The 19,529-nt window shown below is 43.3% G+C and overlaps 1 protein-coding gene across 2 annotated transcripts; it reads left to right on the top strand.

Moving 5' to 3' along the window:
* Positions 1 to 245: 245 nt before the first annotated feature.
* Positions 246 to 18,739, top strand: SNX3 (sorting nexin 3). Of its 2 annotated transcripts, XM_069973620.1 has the most exons (5): positions 246 to 548; positions 14,330 to 14,425; positions 16,732 to 16,856; positions 17,427 to 17,561; positions 17,664 to 18,739. In XM_069973620.1, the coding sequence occupies exons 1-4, from the start codon at positions 387 to 389 to the stop codon at positions 17,530 to 17,532; spliced, it is 489 nt and encodes a 162-aa protein (XP_069829721.1). In that variant the 5' UTR covers positions 246 to 386; the 3' UTR covers positions 17,533 to 17,561; positions 17,664 to 18,739. The 2 variants fall into 2 exon arrangements, with proteins under 2 accessions (XP_069829721.1, XP_069829720.1); XM_069973619.1 differs by having other exon boundaries at positions 247 to 548; positions 17,427 to 18,739.
* Positions 18,740 to 19,529: the final 790 nt, after the last annotated feature.

Below are 19,529 nucleotides of genomic sequence, written 5' to 3'. Positions count from 1 at the left end.
GCCCTGTATGGGTGATAATCACCAGGTACAGACTTTTTTTCCCCAAAACTTCTTCCGGAGACTCCTAAAATAATAAGCAAAACCAATAGGATGCACTCCTGTCTGTTGATATAAAGGGGAAACCCGCGGCTGAGTGTGCACTTGTCTCTATCTAGACGCCCTCTTTATAAGTCACACGGGAGACCCTCAGCACTCGCACGTTAGTCACGTGACTTGGCGCGCGGCTCCCTCCGAGGTCACGTGGCGCAGGGGGCTGTTAGCTGTCTCGTGCGCGCCGCCGCGCCTGTCACCTGATCGATCACGGCCGCCACTTCCGGCAGCTAACTGCACCGCACCAAATTCGTTCCGCTCAGGACACCGGTCATTTTTGCTGTCAGCCGTGACCCATGGCAGAAACCGTGGCCGATACCCGCCGCCTGAACAGCAAACCGCAGAATCTGAACGACGCCTACGGGCCGCCAAGCAATTTCCTGGAGATAGATGTGAGCAACCCCCAGACTATCGGGGTGGGCCGGACCCGCTACACTACCTACGAGGTCCGGCTGAAGGTGAGCGCCCTGGCTGTCAGTGTGTGTATGGTCATGTGACTGCGCGGGGCTCTGTCCGGTGACTCATGTCCAGCCCGAGCCCCGGGAGCTGTATAAGACATAACACAGGGTCAGTTCCGTGCCTGCCCTCTATCCTCTCTATTCATAGGGATTCTGCTCCTGTCTATGTCTTCCCATAGATGTGTGTAAGGGCTTGTTCACACTGCAGACATCCCAGCAGTGACTTACACATCAGAGTCTTTCTGCATAGGAATCTGTGCGCCATTGACCTGTCACTTACCAGGAAACTTGTCAGAAAGTTCTGATTGGTTGTAGTTTATTAGAGAGAAGAGTGTGGCTGAGCGCTTCTCTCCCCAGTGACGCACCTTTCTATGTACCCAGGTCACTCAAAAACCGCAACGAAAACCAAATATCCGCACGTTTTTTTGCAGCAAATCCCTCCAGATTTCTCCCATTGTAAATAATTCTGCTTGTAAATTGGCATGAAAATCTGTTTTAGTTTCAGACATGAGTTCTGCTTAGACTTTGTATACCCCCCCTCCCCTGCAGGAAGGCCCCCTATACTGTGTACATCCCTCCCCCCCCCCCTGCAGGAAGGCCCCCCATACTGTATACATCCCCCCCCCCTGCAGGAAGGCCCCCTATACTGTATACCTCCCTCCCCCCTCTGCAGGAAGGCCCCCCCATACTGTATACATCCCTCCCCTCTCTGCAGGAAGGCCCCCTATACTGTATACATCCCTCCCCCCCCTGCAGGAAGGCCCCCTATACTGTATACATCCCTCCCCCCCCTGCAGGAAGGCCCCCTATACTGTATACATCCCTCCCCCCCCTGCAGGAAGGCCCCCTATACTGTATACATCCCTCCCCTCTCTGCAGGAAGGCCCCCCCCCATACTGTATACATCCCCCCCCCCTGCAGGAAGGCCCCCTATACTGTACACCTCCCTCCCCTCTCTGCAGGAAGGCCCCCCCATACTGTATACATCCCTCCCCTCTCTGCAGGAAGGCCCCCTATACTGTATACATCCCTCCCCCCCCTGCAGGAAGGCCCCCTATACTGTATACATCCCTCCCCTCTCTGCAGGAAGGCCCCCCCCTATACTGTATACATCCCTCCCCTCTCTGCAGGAAGGCCCCCCCCCCATACTGTATACATCCCTCCCCTCTCTGCAGGAAGGCCCCCCCCTATACTGTACACCTCCCTCCCCCCCCTGCAGGAAGGCCCCCTATACTGTATACATCCCTCCCCTCTCTGCAGGAAGGCCCCCTATACTGTATACATCCCTCCCCTCTCTGCAGGAAGGCCCCATACTGTATACATTCCCTCTCTCTGTAGTAGTTCCCCCATACTGTATACCTCCCTCCCCTTCTGTAGTTGTTCCCCCATACTGTATACATCCCCCCCCTCTGCAGCTAGTCCCCATACAGTAGACCTTCATCCCTCTCTATAGTTGTTCCTCCATGCTTTATACATCTCCCTCTGCATGTAGTCCCTATACTGTATATCTCCCTCCCCCTCTGTAGTTCTTCCCCCATTCTGTATAGATCCTGTATGTTCAGTAAGACCCCCCCCCATACTGTATACGTCCTCTCCAGGTAGTCCCTATAGTCTCTTTAGATTGTGTATTGCAGGACACCTGTTGTCTTTTGTTGGACTATATACATCAGAGATCTTTCCCATTGACTCATATTGTGCAAAAATGCATCACTACTGCACTTCTATATACTGCAAGATTATAGTCCACACCTGTAGACGGAAAGGTCTCAGCACTAGCAGGGAGTGCACACCTGCAAAATCCTGGCACCTGTGGATTGTTCACCACTAGTGGACTGACAACCAGCTAGGTGTTGCTCTACTTCACAGGGAACAGTCCACTCATTATGCGCAATGTAGAAATGAAGTGGCACTCACCATATGCTGATAAAAAATAAGCTTTATTCCATGCGTTTAAAAGTGGAGCATGGACGCTGCCAAGACAAGGTTACAGCCGTTTCGTGCGCATGCCCAACACGCTGCCTCTGGCCAGTCGAACCGCGCTGCACATGCGCATGAAACGGCTGTAGACCTAAGGCCTCATGCACACGGCCATATTGGTTTTGCATCATATGTTGTGTAGGGTGCCCGCAGTCATATACTGCACAATGCAGGAGGCCCAAGAAGTAGATGAGGTGCAGGCTCCGGGAAAATGCAGACATTTCCATTGGTCCATAGAATACACGGAGGTCCTATACACTTCACACTACTAGTAATGATAATTATTATTCCTTTATATTTTACCAACTTAAATTGACCGGTATATTTTTGGATTGTGGGAGGAAACTGGAGTCCCCGGTGGAAACCCACTCAAACATGTGGAATATACATCCTCCTCACAGATGTTATCCTTGGTGGGATGTACACCCAGGACCCCAGTGCTTCTCAGTGAGCCGCCATGCTACAGTGGACTGTGTATTACAAGTACAAGGGAATGTTCAGTGGCTTTGTTTTTCCGCTATGGTTTTGGCTCAGACCAGATGCCCTGTTTTACATGTTGTTCAGGACGTTGTCCTCAAAAATCTAAACATCCCAACTAGAGATTAGCGAACCTGGAGCATGCTCGAGTCCATCCGAACCCGAACTTTCGGCATTTGATTAGCGGTGGCTGCTGAAGTTGGATAAAGTCCTAAGGCTATGTGGAAATCATGGATATAGTCATTGGCTGTATCCATGTTTTCCAGACAACCTTAGAGCTTTATCCAAGTTCAGCAGCCCCAGCTAATCAAATACCGAACGTTCGGGTTCAGATGGACTCGAACCCAAACCCAGTTCGCTCATCTCTAGCCCTAAGCCATCCCGCCATGACAGAATGCAGTGGTAAAGCATATCTGTTGACTATAAAGCTTATCTTCCTTTTGGGGCTCTACCATAAACATCCAAGATTTAGGCCTTGTTTACACATTCAGTCATTTTTCAGGACCGTTTATTATGTCTGGGATTCTCATCTGCAATCCCTATTTTTTTTTTTTTTTTTTTTTTTGTGGATCCGCAGCAAATGGAAAGCTGATCCATCTTTTTACACGTTACAGAGGTAACATTCACAAAACATGCAGATCCCAATGACTTCTATTGGCAAATCCGCTGAGCAGTTACGGTCCGTACTAGGTCCTAATTATGGTCCCAATTTTTGCGGCACAGATTGCAGTTTGTGCAGCTTATGCCAGCATTCTGGTGCATTCTCAATAGTAATTTTGTCCCGTGGGATAATACTTCATCATCGGTGAACAAGTGTGTGCAGCAGCTTGGATGATGTCACATGGTAACAGCTATTGGTTGGGAACACGGCTTTTAGAATAAATAATACATGTGAACAGGTGACAAACTTCTTCATAGTGTTTACAGGAAATTCAGCTGACAGGAGGCTGTGCACTATAGTGACTATAGCTGAGTGTGCTGTTCTGCCTACATATATCACTGTAACCAGGAAGCAGAGGGACTGGGTGTAAGGGAAAACTGCAGTGACAGTAAATCAGTAAGTAGACTGCAGCCCAAGCCAATAATGACAGACGGCCCCTCTGTGCGCTGTCACTAGGGTTGTGTTCTCTGCAGCGCTTGACCAGAGCAGGTGAAACAGGTTCCTGGGCAGGACAAGCCCTGCAGTTCCAAACTCAGACACTGGTGGCAGCAGAGAGCCCCATGTTGGCTGCCTCACAATGTCTAAAAGTATATTATAAAGAAATTGTCCTTTTTTCATTTACTTAAAAAAAAAAAAAAATACACGCTTGCATAACTTTTTTGAAGCAATGGTTTAAGAAGCCCACTTTAAGACGTGCAGTTGCAGATTTAGTGTAAAAATGCTGCAGAGTGGACTCCTGATGAAGTCACCATCCAGTCCTTATTCAGGGAAGAGGGAAGTTTGTTAAAAAATAAAACAAATGCACATACTCACCTGGCTCTAGTACAGCTTTTCTGCTTCCTGTTATCCTCCAAGTCCTGTGAGTGCAGCCTCAGAATGGAGGTCATAGGTTATCAGTGCAGGAGCCGATAGGGTTAAAGACCTGAACTCAAGACATTTGTGCCTTATTGTCCCTGCACTGATAACTTGTGACCTTAGTTCTGAGGCTGCCTGCTAGTTGTGGGACAACGGTGTGACTCCAGCAGATATAGGGTTAAAGAGAAACCACAGCCATAGGATGGAGGCTAAGGGGGTCTCCACAAGATGGCGCTGCAACCTGATAAACTGTGTGCCAGACGGGTCATAACATAAATCGGTCACCCGTATGTGGGGGCAGCTGCTGCGTTATCTGTAACACAGGCCGTGTTTCCTTGTGCCTGTGGTGACCTCTGCATGGCCTCTTTGCATCTTCCTTTATCCTCAACATCTCCCAGCAGCTTCCAAGATCCTCTGTGGTCTATGATCGCAAGCAGTTGTGCAATATGCAATAATTTGGCACGTTTTTGATGTTTAAAACAATGTTAAACATATGGCCACCAGGTGTCTCCCTTCATTGTACATCTGTACATGTGCTGCATGTCCACATCCTGGGGGTACTCGCATTGTATGGTCAGCTCTCCTGTCACACCGCACCAAAACCTCTGTAACCACACAGTGATATTATACTGAGTGAATTGTTGCATAACAAAGAGCATTACCTCCTGGTAATCTGCAGAGCTAAAAATATAATTAAAGGGGTAGTGCGGCGGTAAAGAATTATTCACAGACTAACACACATTACAAAGTTATACAACTTTGTAATGTATGTTCAATGTCTGTGAATGCCCCCCTTCCCCGTTTCCCACAATGCGCCGCGATTGGCTGAGCATAACGGCTGAGCACAGTTGTGACGCGGCGGAGGGGGGACGGGCGGCAGCGACTCGTCCGTCCGAAGATGATGTTTGGCACAAGATGGCGGACGGCCCTCGACACGGATCAGGTAATGTATAATGCACCACACTCTCGGGTACACGGGTGGGGGTGGTGGGACACGGGGAACGGGGCGATTCACAGACATAACATACATTACAAAGTTGTATAACTTTGTAATGAGTGTTATTCTGTGAATAATTTCTGAGCGCCGCACTACCCCTTTAACAAAAGTTATGCTACGTTTACAAGAAGCGATAATTTGCACAATTGATCATTTAACGATTTTGAAGCAACAATTTGGTTTTTATAACGATCAGCATTTAGACTAAGTGAAAATTGTTTTAAAAAAAATTGTTATTGCGATTGTTTTAAGATTGCTTAAGCCTATCTCGCACAGAGTGAATCTGTAAAAGACCCACTATAGATGTTAGACTTACTGGCCTATAGTTTCCAGGATCACTCTTTGACCCCTTCTTGAATATTGGTACCACATTAGCTATGCGCCAGTCCTGTGGAACAATCCCTGTCATTATAGATTCTTTAAAGGGGTTACAATTAAGTACTGTGTTAGACAGACCCTTATTCCTAATATTTAAAGAAGTTATCCAGCGCTACAAAAACATGGCCACTTCCCCCTACTGTTGTCTCCAGTTCCATTGAAGTAAATGGAGCTTAATTGCAAACCACACCTGAACTGGAGACAGCAGTAGGGGGAAAAGTGGCCATGTTTTTGTAGTGCTGGACAACCCCTTTAAATATTAGGAATAAGGGTCTGTCTAACACAGTATTTAATTCTTGCAAAACTCTAGGATGGATACCTTCTAGGCCCGGTGACTTATGGATTCTAATGTTTTTAAGGCATCGCCCCACTTTTTGTTGTGTTAGGCAGGTGAGATTTATGAGAGGATTTACATGACCCCTAGTCATGTTGTCTGTTATGGGATTCTCCTCTGTGAATACAGTAGAGAAGAATGTATTTAGTAGATTGGCCTTTTCCTCTTCCCCCTCCACCATTACACCCAGATTATTTTTGAGGGCACCAACATTTTCAGTTTAAGTCTTTTGTTATTTATATAGGTGAAGAACATTTTGGGATTCGTTTTACTTTCTGTGGCAATCCTTCTTTCTGTTGAAATTTTTGCCTTTTTTATTTTTATTTTTTTACACATTCTATTCTTCTGTGCATAGTTGCTCAATGCTTCCCCACTACCTTTTAGTAGTCTGAATGCTTGTTTCTTACCATTTATTGCGCTCTTAACTGCTTTAGTTAAAGGACAACTCCCATGAAAACCTTTTTCCCAGTAATTGAACCACATTACAAAGTTATTTAACTGTGTAATGTGCTTCAATCTTCTATCTGCCTCCATTCCCTGTCTTTTTACCCCTCCACCCCCCACCAGGAAGTGCACTAAACTCACACATACCTAATTACTGTCCTCAACAGTTTCTTCTATCAGCTCCTTCTTGTGACAATGAGTCATCAGCAGGAGGGCTGGGCTAGCTCCTGTTACATCAGCCTCCCCCTCCCCTGCCTTGTCAGGTGACTCTGCTTGGTCAGCTTTCATTGGCTGAGCAACTGCAAGCCATCTGAGTCCATGTCACTTGCTTATCTTCCACTGAGTCCACTCAGCAGCAGGAGAGAGTATGAGGGGAGGGGGGAGCTGCCTATGTGCAGGGAGTCAGTCACGAGGGAAGATGAGCAAGTGACATGACTCAGATGGCTTGCAGTTGCTCAGCCAATGGGAGCTGAGCAAGCTGAGTCACCTGACAAGGCAGGGGAGGGGGAGGCTGTAACAGGAGGTAGCCCAGCCCTCCTGCTGATGGCTCATCGTCACAAGAAGGAGCTGAGAGAAGAAACTGGTGAGAACAGTAATTAGGTATGTATGGGTTTAGTGCACTTCCTGGTGGGGGATGGAGGCGGGAAAAGATAGGGAAGGGGGCAGATAGGTGATTGAAGCATATTACAGAGTTATATAACTTTGTAATGTGCTTCAATTACTGGGAAAAAGTTTTTCATGGGAGTTGTCCTTTAACCACATTGGTTTTCTACTACTTTTATTCCCATCGTGTGTCGTTCACACGATCTACCCAGGTGGCAGCAGAGAGCGCTGTGTCCTGAAAAAATACACCACTTCCTGTAGGGCGTACAGCAGCTGTTAAGTACTGGAAGATATTTTTTAATGGAAGTAAATTACAAATCTCTGGCACCACAGTTTATTTAAAAGTAAGAAAAAAAAAGAATAGCCCCTTTAACTGGGCATGTTACTGAGAAATAATTTTACATTAGCAGGGGAGGTGATATACTACATCTTCACAGTTTACTGAATTTAGTTTTTTTTTTGCATGTGTTGTATTTAAAATACAGTGCTGTACATTTGTCCACTAGGTGACAAGACTCCGTTACTAAGGCCATTTTGTCCTTAGTAACGGCAGAAAGAGACAAAATGCAGGAAGTAATGTCGGTTGTCCCAGTGAAGATGAATGCTGATTGGCCAGCAGCCGTACATTGCTGCAGATGAGTAAACTAAGTGGCCCACTGGCTCATTGAGCAGCACAATGGGGAACTAAATGGACTGTAGTGTGTGTGTATGTATATATATAATTTATATTTATAATTTTTTTTTATTTAATATATATGTAATGTATGTATGTGTATATAATATATATATATATATATATATATATATATATATATATATATATATATATATAATTATTTTTTTTTTTTCTTTTGCCATGTCATGACAGGTCCCTACAAGTCCTGCTTAGATTCCCGTGAATCAGTAGATTCCCAGTTGATGGGGCCTGCGTGGCGCTGTGAATGTATATTAGAATGGGTCGGTCGGGATGTGTGCGCTGGCTGCGTTTGTTGTGCTTGGCCCCGGCCTCCGGGTGCACGGCTCTTTCCATGAATGCTCGTCGGAGGTTGTGCAGCTGTAACACAGTGTGCTTCTTGCTTCACATATTCCACCTCTTTTGTTTGTTTTCCCAAGCTCACTTCTGATGCTCACAGCATTGAGATGCCCTTTTGAAAGTTAATTGGATATTAACATAAGCAATAAACAGTAAGCCAAAGTGAATAGCTTCTTTTTAAACTTTCAAACAACTATTTTAATGGAAATGTAAACCCAGCTGTATCAAGGCTACCTTGGCCTACTTGAAATGGTAGTATAAAAGTGGGCTCCATGGCAACAAGGCAGCTTTATGTTTATGTCTATGACTAGTAAGGCAGGATGAAAGAAGCCCCGCAGCATTATTCATTATGTTCATTGGCTTCTAAAAAGCATCTCGCAACAACATAAAGTGCCACTTGACTCTCTTCAAATTTCCAGTGTCTTTACTCTGTTTTTTCTTCATGTGAAGAGGTTGGGAGTGAAGGATTTTGGGGACGTGCAATTTACGGTGACTTCCTGCAAATTATAAATATCGTTTTTTAAAAGCTACAGTCGGCCATTTATTCCCGTTATATAATCCTTGTGGTTTATCCTTTTACCTGGGACAATTTACCATTAAATCCAAGCAGTAAATGTAATGAGGAGCGGCTTGTGCTCCACAACAAAACAAAGAATGTCCGTAACAAGACTTGGGGTTAAGAGGGCTTCAGAAAAGAGCTCTGATACCAAGTAGCCGTGTAATCCTTGCGGCATTGTTTCTGGCCAGTTTTTTCCCACACAGGATCCTATGCTCCGTATCCAGCATTGGATGGAGTAGGTTGGTGTGTTTCGGTTTCACAGGACAATATATTTATGTCATGTTAGGGTGGTGTAGGATTGGGCAGGATAATGTACAAAATGCATTTTTACACCAGTTTAGGGGTCTGTTCTCAGTATGGAATTAGCATGGGATTTCAAGCAGAGTCCGCACCGTGGATTCCGCTTGAAGTTCCACCTGTCGCATTGATTCAGTTGGATGTCCCGCATTTCTTCAGCCAGATGGTGGGAGTGTCTGTGAGATGTCCTATTGAAACAATGGGACCGGTGGAACTTGGAGGCAGCTTGAAATTCAGCACTAATTCCGTAGTGTGAACGGATCCTAAAGGGGTTATCGCCGATCTACAGAACAAGGGATAGTTAGATGCTTAAAGGGGTTATCCAGTGCTACAAAAACATGGCCACTTTTTTCCAGAGACCGCACGACTCTTCTCCATTCACTTCAATGGAAATGTGTTACAAAACCCCACCCAAACTGGATACAAGAGAGGGGCTGTCTCTGAAAGAAAGTGGCCATTTTTGTGTAGTGCTGGATAACCCATTTAATGACTGTCTGAGCCGCACCAATTAGAAGAACGGGGGTTAGCTGTCCCCAAGTGAATGGAGTGGCAGCATGCATGTTTGGCCGCCACGCCAGTCATTCTCTATTGGGACTTCTTAGCCTAAATTCAACTATGTTCAGAAGTCCCATAGATCCTGTTCTGTTGTGTGCAAGACTGGAGCAGCGAAGGTCCAGAAACATGTAACTGCTTTTAAGAATTTAAAACTTTAAAAATGAACAAAAAAAAAAAACTAAATGTGTTTTAAAATGGCTCTATTATGATCCTTATAACACTTTTATTTTTTTGTCTATTATATTTTGTCTATTTGACATGTAATTTTTTTTTTTTTGCGCCATGATCTGTACTTGCTCGCGTATATGTGACTTTTTGATCACTTTTTATTCTTCTGAACCACTCTGCAAGATAAGGAATGTTATAACTTATGCTACGTTTACACGAAGCGATAATTCGCCCAATCGATCGTTTAACGATTTTAAAGCAACGATTTGTTTTTTATAACGATCAGCGTTTAGACAAATCTTTAGAAAAATTAGTTAGAAAAATCGTTAATGCGATCGTTTTTAAGATCGCGTAAGTCCATCTTTTACATAGGGCGAATCTTTGAAACACTTTACAAGATCAAAATGAACGATTTTTCGCTCATCGCTTGATCGTTTGCTGTGTTTACACGGAGCGAATATCGCTCAAATGTGATCGTTATTGCGAAAATTCGAACGATAATTGTTCTGTGTAAAAGGGGAGTGCTTTAAGCTTTTTTAATGGGATTTTTCTTTTTTTACATTTATTTGTAGTCCCCCTAGGGATGTCTATGAGCAATACACTCATTGCTCATAGAGGACAATGCAGTACACATGTACTGAATTGATCTATGTGGTCTGTGCTTAATTGATGGAGGCTGCTGATAAACTACCCATAGAAACTAATCACAGCTCAGTACTCAGCTATGATAAAATGAACGCTGAGCTGTAATTGGCTGCTGTAAGCAGTTTATTCCAATTTCCGATTTTAGGATGTGTTCACACATAGCGAGTTCGCAGCAGATTTTATGATACGAGTTTCACAGCAAATCCTCTGATACTTGGTCTACGGGTCTATGGGTCTGCCTGTTTGTATATCTATAATACAAATTATCTGCCATATTTTTTTACTATTAACACCATGATCTGAACCTTTCACTGGCCATGGGTGAGGTATATGGCCTAGTAGCATGTAGAGTACCATGCCCATTGAACTGGTTGGAGATGTTTGTATTTTAGTGACTATAACTGGTAGGTGTAATACTGTTCAGGTGATGTGCATGCAGTCCTCATGGTCATTCTTTATCATACTATTTTATTCGTAATGTGACAACTTTTGAGGTAGAAATTGCAAATTTTAGAAGGGTTTGATAGAAAATATAATGTGGCCATATTTTTTTCAAACTCGACATGAATATATGTAATGGTAAGCATGTCAAGAGTTTAGAATAAGGGAAATGCATGGTAAAATGAGATGGATTGGCACTTTTACCTACTTGTATTGTACACGTAAACTTGATCTGTTATTTCAGAGATTAACTTTATAGACTTCCGTACTCAGTGTATGAAAATTCTTCTAAACAGTTTTCACAAGCTTGATCTTTCCAGGGTCACTAGAAGAGAGCAGCTAATCCCCTTTTGTAAAGTAATTCGATAGGAGCAAATTTGAAATGCAAAATATCACCTGCAGAAAGCCCTGAGCTGTAAAGGCTTTCCATCCTTTACACCCTTCCCTAACACTGGATGTATAGAGTTGAAGTCGGGTAAAAAGCCAATAGAGATGTAATAGGAGAGACCCGATACCATTCTTAATACCTGATTTGCTATCCTGCGGTCTGGGTGACCTCTCCTGTGGAGAGAAATATGTTCTGCTGAGCCGCTTATGTCCAGGTTTGACTTCATCGTAATGAGAGGTTTGCTGGGTGTAAGTAATCCGGACTCATGTTTTCACACTAAGTAATCCATAAAGAATGTTTACTTGTAGTTAGGTTTGGGTTATTTCTTAAATCATCCCTGGGATAATATTCCAGGGTTTGTGTACTTTTATTGTACAGATATGTGCTGAGTGAAATCCATGTTAATTGATATTCATGGTTTGGGGCCGAAACAACCAAAAACTTTTTAGCAATGTTGCACAATTTTTATTGGACTTCCCAATTTTTTTTAACCCCTTCCCGTCAGTAACACGTGTGTGTGTATATATACACGTTTCTGCATACCCCGTGCAGTAGGAATGTACATATACATTCCTGACTGAGGGGCTTACTGATGTGTGCGGGATCGCTGCAGTAAGAGCGGTCCTGCACACATCAGTGTCCGGGGCTGGAGGTAATGAGAGGCAACTGTGATCCCGCAGCTGACTCTCATTAACACCTTAAACGCCGCGATCTATAGCCATGCTGCAGGGGTCCCAATCGCTTGTGCCGACAGGCGGGGGTACTCCGTCCTGTTGGATCGGCGATCCATGTATAGAGTCTGCTCTCAGACAGGCACTATACATAGATCGCCAATAACACTCATAGCATAGATCAGCACATGCAATCTATTGATTGCATGTTTTACAGTATTAAAAAACCCTTATAAACCCCCTCCTAATAAAAGTTTAAAATACAGTGGTCCCTTGGTTTGAGTAACTTGGTTTAAGAGCGTTTTGCAAGAAGAGCTCAGTTTTTCAAAATTGTGACTTGGTTTAAGAGCATTGCTTTGGTTTAAGAGCTCCTGGTATTGGGTCGGAGCGTGAGTGGGGGAGGGGCATGGCCTGCATAGCGGGGTCTGCAGCACAGTACTCTGACCCAGGAAGTCTCTCTCACCTTCCAATTTATAGCAGATCCACTTCAGGCTGGGGCTTGCATCAGGGGACAGGACTGTGGGGGTAATCTCTTTATAGCTTTAACCCGTCTCTCCCCGGACAGAGAGTGCTGCTATACTGTGTCCACATCTGCCCTGCTCATTCCTTCATGCTCCCTGCAGTCTCTATCAGTCCTTGTGTTTCCCATCCTCTCCATTTCTGCTATAATGTGCTTGCACTCACACTCAGCTATACACACTGCTGCTATAATGTGCTTGCACTCACACTCAGCTATACACACTGCTGCTATAATGATTATAAAATGATTTTTGGGGTGTGGAACCAATTGTCTGCATTTCAATGATTTCTTATGGGAAAATTTGCTTTGGTATAAGAGTGGATTTGGATTACAAGCACGGTCCCGGAACGAATTATGCTCGTAATCCAAGGCACCACTGTACCTCCTTGCCCATTATAAAAATTAAAAATATATAAAAAAAAACACATAACATATCGTAGCGTGCAGAGTTGTCCGTTCTATTCAAATGTTACATTGTTGTTTCTGCGCAGTGAACGCCGTAAATGGGGGGAAAAAAACACACCAGGATTGCTGATTTTAATAAATTATATATCAGAATTTTTTTTTATAAAAAACGATCTGTTAGACCAATATGATATTAATAAAAACTAGAGATCACGGCGCAAAAAATGACACCCAACTAGCCCTGTAGGTGGAAAAATAAAAGCGCTATGGCTCTTAGAAGGCAGGGAGGAATATTGCATTAATCTGACCCGGACTTTTGTGCATCAAAGGGCTCTGTCTTGAAGGGGTTTAAATTTATTTACACTCTTCACTGTGTGAAAACAGTAACCTATATTTAAATCTGATTATCATTCTGCTAGTGCAGCTTGCTGGAGGCAGACCTCGCCATGGCAGAAGGCCTTCAGCTGTCACAATCTGCACCCTGCATGATTGCTGATGTCGGTCATTGACTGTGAGTGTCAACATGCCGATAGCAGCCAAAATCTGCAATCTATGAAGCAAGCATAGCACTTCAGCACACTTTTTTTTTTTTTTATTCATATCTGTTACACCAGCATGTTGTACATAAATGGCACAGGTGGCCATGCTATATATGTATGTCTTGGGTCTGCAAGGAGTTTCCGCAGTGACGCCAGAATAATTTGCTGCAGACTTGTGACCTGTGAAGTGCACCATCAAAAGACAGTGGGCTATTATTATGGGGGTTAAAAAAAAAAAAAAGGCTGTGTCTGAAAAATGCTGTCACTTGTGATTGTTTCCTGCTGTTCTTTTAATTCCCACTCGTGTGTCTATTGTTTGTGGTCACACATGCTCAATAGCTCAGTCCCATTGCCCAGATCCTCTTGTAAATAGGTCTTCCTGGTAAGTGATTTCTGCGATTTTGCAGACCAGTTTATAAGGATGGGTGCACTAGATATGGGTTCCTCAAGTCTAAAGTACACGTGAGGTGGACGTTCTAAACGGATCAAAAGAACAGCAAGCGGCACCAAAATAACCTCTAGCTTAGTTGTTAACCAGTAGAGAAGAGTACATTTACATATAACAAAGTTAAAACAGAAACCCGCCAATCCTCTCATTTTGAGAATAACATGGCAGAACTTCTATGATGTATGAACAAACCAGTTTTCATTCATTTTCAAAGCATACATTATAATCCTTTTTCATTGACATTTCTGCATTTACTGTTTAATTATGGTTACAGGCTAGATGAATGTGTATAAGTGACCTCACCTTAATGTTTGGTTTCAGAGATTACTTTGTGCCTGATAATAAGATGACTGCTTCTTGGTCATGCCTACTATTTTGTCTTACAGACTAATCTGCCAATTTTTAAACTGAAAGAATCTTGTGTCCGCAGAAGATATAGTGATTTTGAGTGGCTAAGGAGTGAACTTGAAAGAGAAAGCAAGGTAAGTGAATGGTCTAAGTCATACGCATTTCATTTCAAGGGGTATCTCAGCGATCTATTGCATAGTCACATGGGACAACAAATATGTCAAAAACTGGGGCCCCAAACCCTAAAGGTTCCCATACACTTTGGACTAAATAGTCTGCTGTGCCTGCTATTTGCTAATCTAATGTGTATAGGGCTTTGCCCAATGACCACTGACAGATGATGTTGGTGGTGATAGGGTTCAGGTGTGATGAAAAATCACCGACTGACCCCCTTTCTCTTCAGGTAGAGATAAGCCGTGGCAAGAGCTCTCACACTGTGGCTTAGCCCTTCCCATAAAGAATACCGCTTAGCCGTACCAACGTTCCTGTGTATGGGGATGACGAGCATCGTGAGAGATAAATGACTGGCAAATGATTGTTTGGCTCTCAGTTTTTGAAGGTGTATGGCTAGCTTTACCCATTAGAATGAGCTGGCAGTTAAGAATATGGAGTCACGCAGACCATCCCTGTGTAGTTTCCTGTAGCTGCTGGTAAAGGTAGAACTAGTGAAAAGAGGGGGGGTGGATTAAGTTAAGTAAACTACCCCCCCCCCCCCCAATAATAATTTTACATTTTACATAATTACATAAAACAAACAATGTTTGGTATTACCACAATCTAGCAATAAAAATGTACCAGGAAAAATGTACTAACTCCAGCTTTGAAAAAGAAAAAAAAAAACCTTTCAGAATCTTCATATGAATTTTATAAATGTTACTGATGAATATAGTTTATGTTCTATCAATCTAAGGCCCTTATTTATTTAAGCCCCCAAAAAATCTTTCTCACATACATTTTGTTTTCTCCATATATCAGTAGTAAAGCACTGGCCCTATTAGATAAAGGTGATCGGGGAGATGTTGTCACTTTTTGGTAGTTTGCTTCTGAGCTGTAAGAGTCCATTGTGTGGGGGGAGATCTGTGCTGTTCTCTTCCTGGATGCTAGATGATTGTAAATGAGCAGCAGTGTAATATGAAGGTACCCTGTGTAATATGGAGAAGCCATAAGTAGTGTAGCTGTAAACTCTGTCCTCAATGTGGCGTGTTTTCCTTCAGTGTGCTATGGCTGCAGTAGGCCGTGTGTTTTCCTTCAGTGTGCTATGGCTGCAGTAGGCCGTGTGTTTTCCTTCAGTGTGCTATGGCTGCAGTAGGCCGTGTGTTTTCCTTCAGTGTGCTATGGCTGCAGTAGGCCGTGTGTTTTTCTTCAGTGTGCTATGGCTGCAGTAGGCCGTGTGTTTTCCTTCAGTGTGCTATGGCTGCAGTAGGCCGTGTGTTTTCCTTCAGTGTGCTATGGCTGAAGCAGGCCGTGTGTTTTCCTTCAGTGTGCTATGGCTGCAGCAGGCCGTGTGTTTTCCTTCAGTGTGCTATGGCTGCAGCAGGCCGTGTGTTTTCCTTCAGTGTGCTATGGCTGCAGCAGGCCGTGGGTTTTCCTTCAGTGTGCTATGGCTGCAGCAGGCCGTGTGTTTTCCTTCAGTGTGCTATGGCTGCAGCAGGCCGTGTGTTTTCCTTCAGTGTGCTATGGCTGCAGCAGGCCGTGTGTTTTCCTTCAGTGTGCTATGGCTGCAGCAGGCCGTGTGTTTTCCTTCAGTGTGCTATGGCTGCAGCAGGCCGTGTGTTTTCCTTCAGTGTGCTATGGCTGCAGCAGGCCGTGTGTTTTCCTTCAGTGTGCTATGGCTGCAGCAGGCCATGTGTTTTCCTTCAGTGTGCTATGGCTGCAGCAGGCTGCGTGTGTTTGAGAGAGAAAGAGGCTGAAATCTAAGGATGTATTCTGGGCAACAGTGAAATGCAGCGGGGACAGGGGGTGATGGGATCATAATAAAGAAGTCCTATTCACATGTCTGCATGCGCCTGCAGCCATTCATTGAGTGAGGCGGGGCACAGCTGCATTCACTGACTGGCTGAGCAGGTGGTTCCTGTCGGGCTGTGATGATTCAGGAGTATGGATGCTGACATAGTAATGGAAACCCATCAAATAAAATTTTGGCCCCAAGAAGAACCATTTGCTGCTGAGTTGAGGACATTTTGACTACTTGACACGTTTTCCTGTGTGTAACTGGATGCTTGTTGTCTCTGACACCTTATGTGGACTGTGTGTGTGTGTATAAAATATAAATATATATATCTTATAATTTATTACAACCTTTCCATCCAGTCGGCTTATACTTAACAGACAGATTAATGACACTAAACCGCAACAACTTGTCAAGATTCACAGGACCTTGCGATACTTCCCTTATCGTTGATTTCTTTCTTTTTTTTTTTTTTTTTCCCCCCCCCTTCAGGTTGTGGTGCCCCCTCTACCTGGCAAAGCTCTTTTGCGACAGCTTCCATTCAGAGGAGATGAAGGAATCTTTGATGACTCTTTCATAGAGGAAAGAAAGCTAGGGCTCGAACAATTTATAAACAAGTAAGTGTGATCCTGTGCGTCTCAAGTGCCAGGAAATGATTCTGTAACGGATAAAAAGACTGTATTGCAGGGGGCACAGTTTAATCCCTGTGCTGAATGAGTTAAAAACAAATCCTCCTTATTGCTGACCTTCTATTTGTTGTATATAGTTAATGTATGCAGATTGCCTGTGAAATTGATGGCGCTGAAACAAATAGTTACAAGCTATACCATAGCTTTCCCTGGTTTAACCATATGCCCTGTTGCTGGAACAATGCCGCTTACAGAGCCTAGGTAATCATTTGCATTGATTGCAGATTGTAGTCTTCTCTTTAGTTGTGAAATGTGCCCAGTGTACCTAATCACATTATTCTTTACATCACTGCTGATTTCATACCAAGCACCATAATATTTTTTTTCACATAATACATGTGATTTTAGGTGTAAAGCCTGCAGAGAAGAGTTGCCCTTGAAATGTTAGAAGTCATCATAGGGATAAAAAGCCATACCTTGTAATCGCTGCTGTATGCCTCATTGACAACTTTTTTTTTTTCTTTTTTTTTTTTTTTTTTTTCTTCTTTTCACTTGCAGAGTTGCCGGCCACCCCTTGGCCCAGAATGAACGCTGCCTTCATATGTTTTTACAAGATGAAATTATAGACCGAAATTACACACCGTCCAAAATAAGACATGCTTGACAACTGGAAGCGAGAGAGATCCTCTGACTGTAAAACATTATTTTATTATACTGTTGGCATGTTACAATCTGCTGTAATAAATGTAACATATTAACCTCTGTATTACTTTACAATGTTACTTTTAATTTCAGCTCTGGAATCGGGTGCAATTTGCCACTAAAGTATACGATTACACACACTAAACCTCAAGGCGCTTGGACAGGAATCCCTCATGTCAGTTGTAATGTCTAAATACAATTTTTTTTTTCTTTTTTTTTTTTTTTTTTTTTTGTGTGTGCTCTAAACCAAATTTAAACAATGCCGTGTTTTACAGCATGTGTTTATAGCACTACAAGAAAGAGTCAGACTGTGACAAGAGGCACGCGTTCATAAAGGCTATGGGTATTGTCAAAGGAGTCATCGTCATGGAATTGTATTCAGTTGTGCTTTAGGTCTTCCAAGAAAAAGGTCCATTTCTGTGGACTATACAGCTTGCCTGACATGAGCCTCTCGCACTAAGAAATGTGAAAGTCCTTATTCTCTTCGATCGTCTAGCGTCGGGGAAACTTACAGCATCTTTGGCAGTCATTTCTCCTGTCCTTTGTGGGTAACGTCTTATAGTTCTCTCATTCTTCTCTTCTAGTGTTTGTTGTTGGTGTTTAGCGTGATCTGGTTTGTCATTTTATTAAGTCATCATATCATACAATTTCTGCCTTTTGCGAGCCGAGGACTTGGAGGAAGTAGCGTTTGTGTTGAGGACCAAGATCACTTTCCATTCATTGCTGATTTGATTGTAATGGATGCTCACTCACTCTAGTTGCCTTTCTTTTTTTTTATCATGAAAGCTGCCTCCACCTTGGCAGCGATGCTTATTATGGGATTAGGGGCACTTTTGTTTTTTAACTGGAAAAAAACAATAATCTATCAGCCGCTATATCTCTCCACACGTTATGTATCATATGTACCTATAAAGAATTAGTTTGGCAGCTAACTAGCACTAACAAAGACTCACTAGAATGTTTCTGCTACATATTATCATGTGCCACTGTGCTGAAACTTGCTATTGTATTCTGTATACCTTTAAATGTGTAATCTTTTACACGCTGATCCTTTTTAAAGCTTGCAAAAAGACTTTATAATAAACGTTACGAAGACATTACTTTATACAAGTATTAAACATCTTTATATGACTTGTCTAAATTTTTGAAATAAACATATGAAAATAAAATCTTTTATTTACATTTTTTTTTTTTCACCTGTGTATTTAGGCAAAAAGTTTGCTTACATATTTTAATTTGCTAGTTATTTCCTGACTCTATTTGTCAAGTTTGGAAGGTGGTGTTTCACTAGATTTCAATAGTTCTACAGATATTCTGTTTTTGTTATATTTTTCTTATTTTTACAGCATATCCAACGCTAAGGCTGCATTCAGACGTTCGTTCTGTGTTCTGCACGCGGAAGTGGGATGCCTGTGACAGAGTCCCCGTCCCCACCCCTGCTGGCTGGCTGCTTCCTTGCAATGTGGCGCATATGCACACAGTTCCCCCTCTCCCTGCATCTGATCACAGATGCTGCCCAGGTGGGGGTGGGGGTGGGGCCTCCGTTACAGGCATTCCACGTTCGTGTTCCGTACGAAACGTGTGAATGCAGCCTAAAGCTTTACATGCACAGAACTAACCAAAGCTAACCATTTACATCAGGTATATGTTGGCTGACTGGGAACAGCTAATTTGTATGGCGGCTTCCAGACTTTACTCTGAACGCAAATGTCAGGCTGATAAGTTGGAATTCAGCTTGCTGATTTGTTCACCGTTAAATATGGTTCACTGGAGAAGTCTAGAAACACCTAACCCATTCACCCCCATCCCCCACACTGAATGTGCTTGGCTGATTGGGCATATATGTATGAGTATAGGGCAGGGAGACAATATCTAAAGTGTAGGGCCAGCTTAAAAGGAATATATTGCCTAGATTTTTTTCTTTTACTGATTAGAGACAGATAATTAAAGGGGAACTTC

This window comes from Dendropsophus ebraccatus, chromosome 6, assembly GCF_027789765.1.
Source record: "Dendropsophus ebraccatus isolate aDenEbr1 chromosome 6, aDenEbr1.pat, whole genome shotgun sequence".
Taxonomy (NCBI): Eukaryota; Metazoa; Chordata; class Amphibia; order Anura; family Hylidae; genus Dendropsophus; species Dendropsophus ebraccatus.
This window is presented reverse-complemented; position numbering and strand designations above follow the sequence as displayed.

Coding starts and splice junctions, on each gene's coding strand:
- SNX3 (XM_069973620.1), top strand. CDS start 387: ATGGCAGAAACCGTGGCCGATACCCGCCGCCTGAACAGCAAACCGCAG. Junction 14,426..16,731: donor AACTTGAAAGAGAAAGCAAG/GTAAGTGAATGG, acceptor CCCCCCCTTCAG/GTTGTGGTGCCCCCTCTACC. Junction 16,857..17,426: donor CTCGAACAATTTATAAACAA/GTAAGTGTGATC, acceptor TTTCACTTGCAG/AGTTGCCGGCCACCCCTTGG.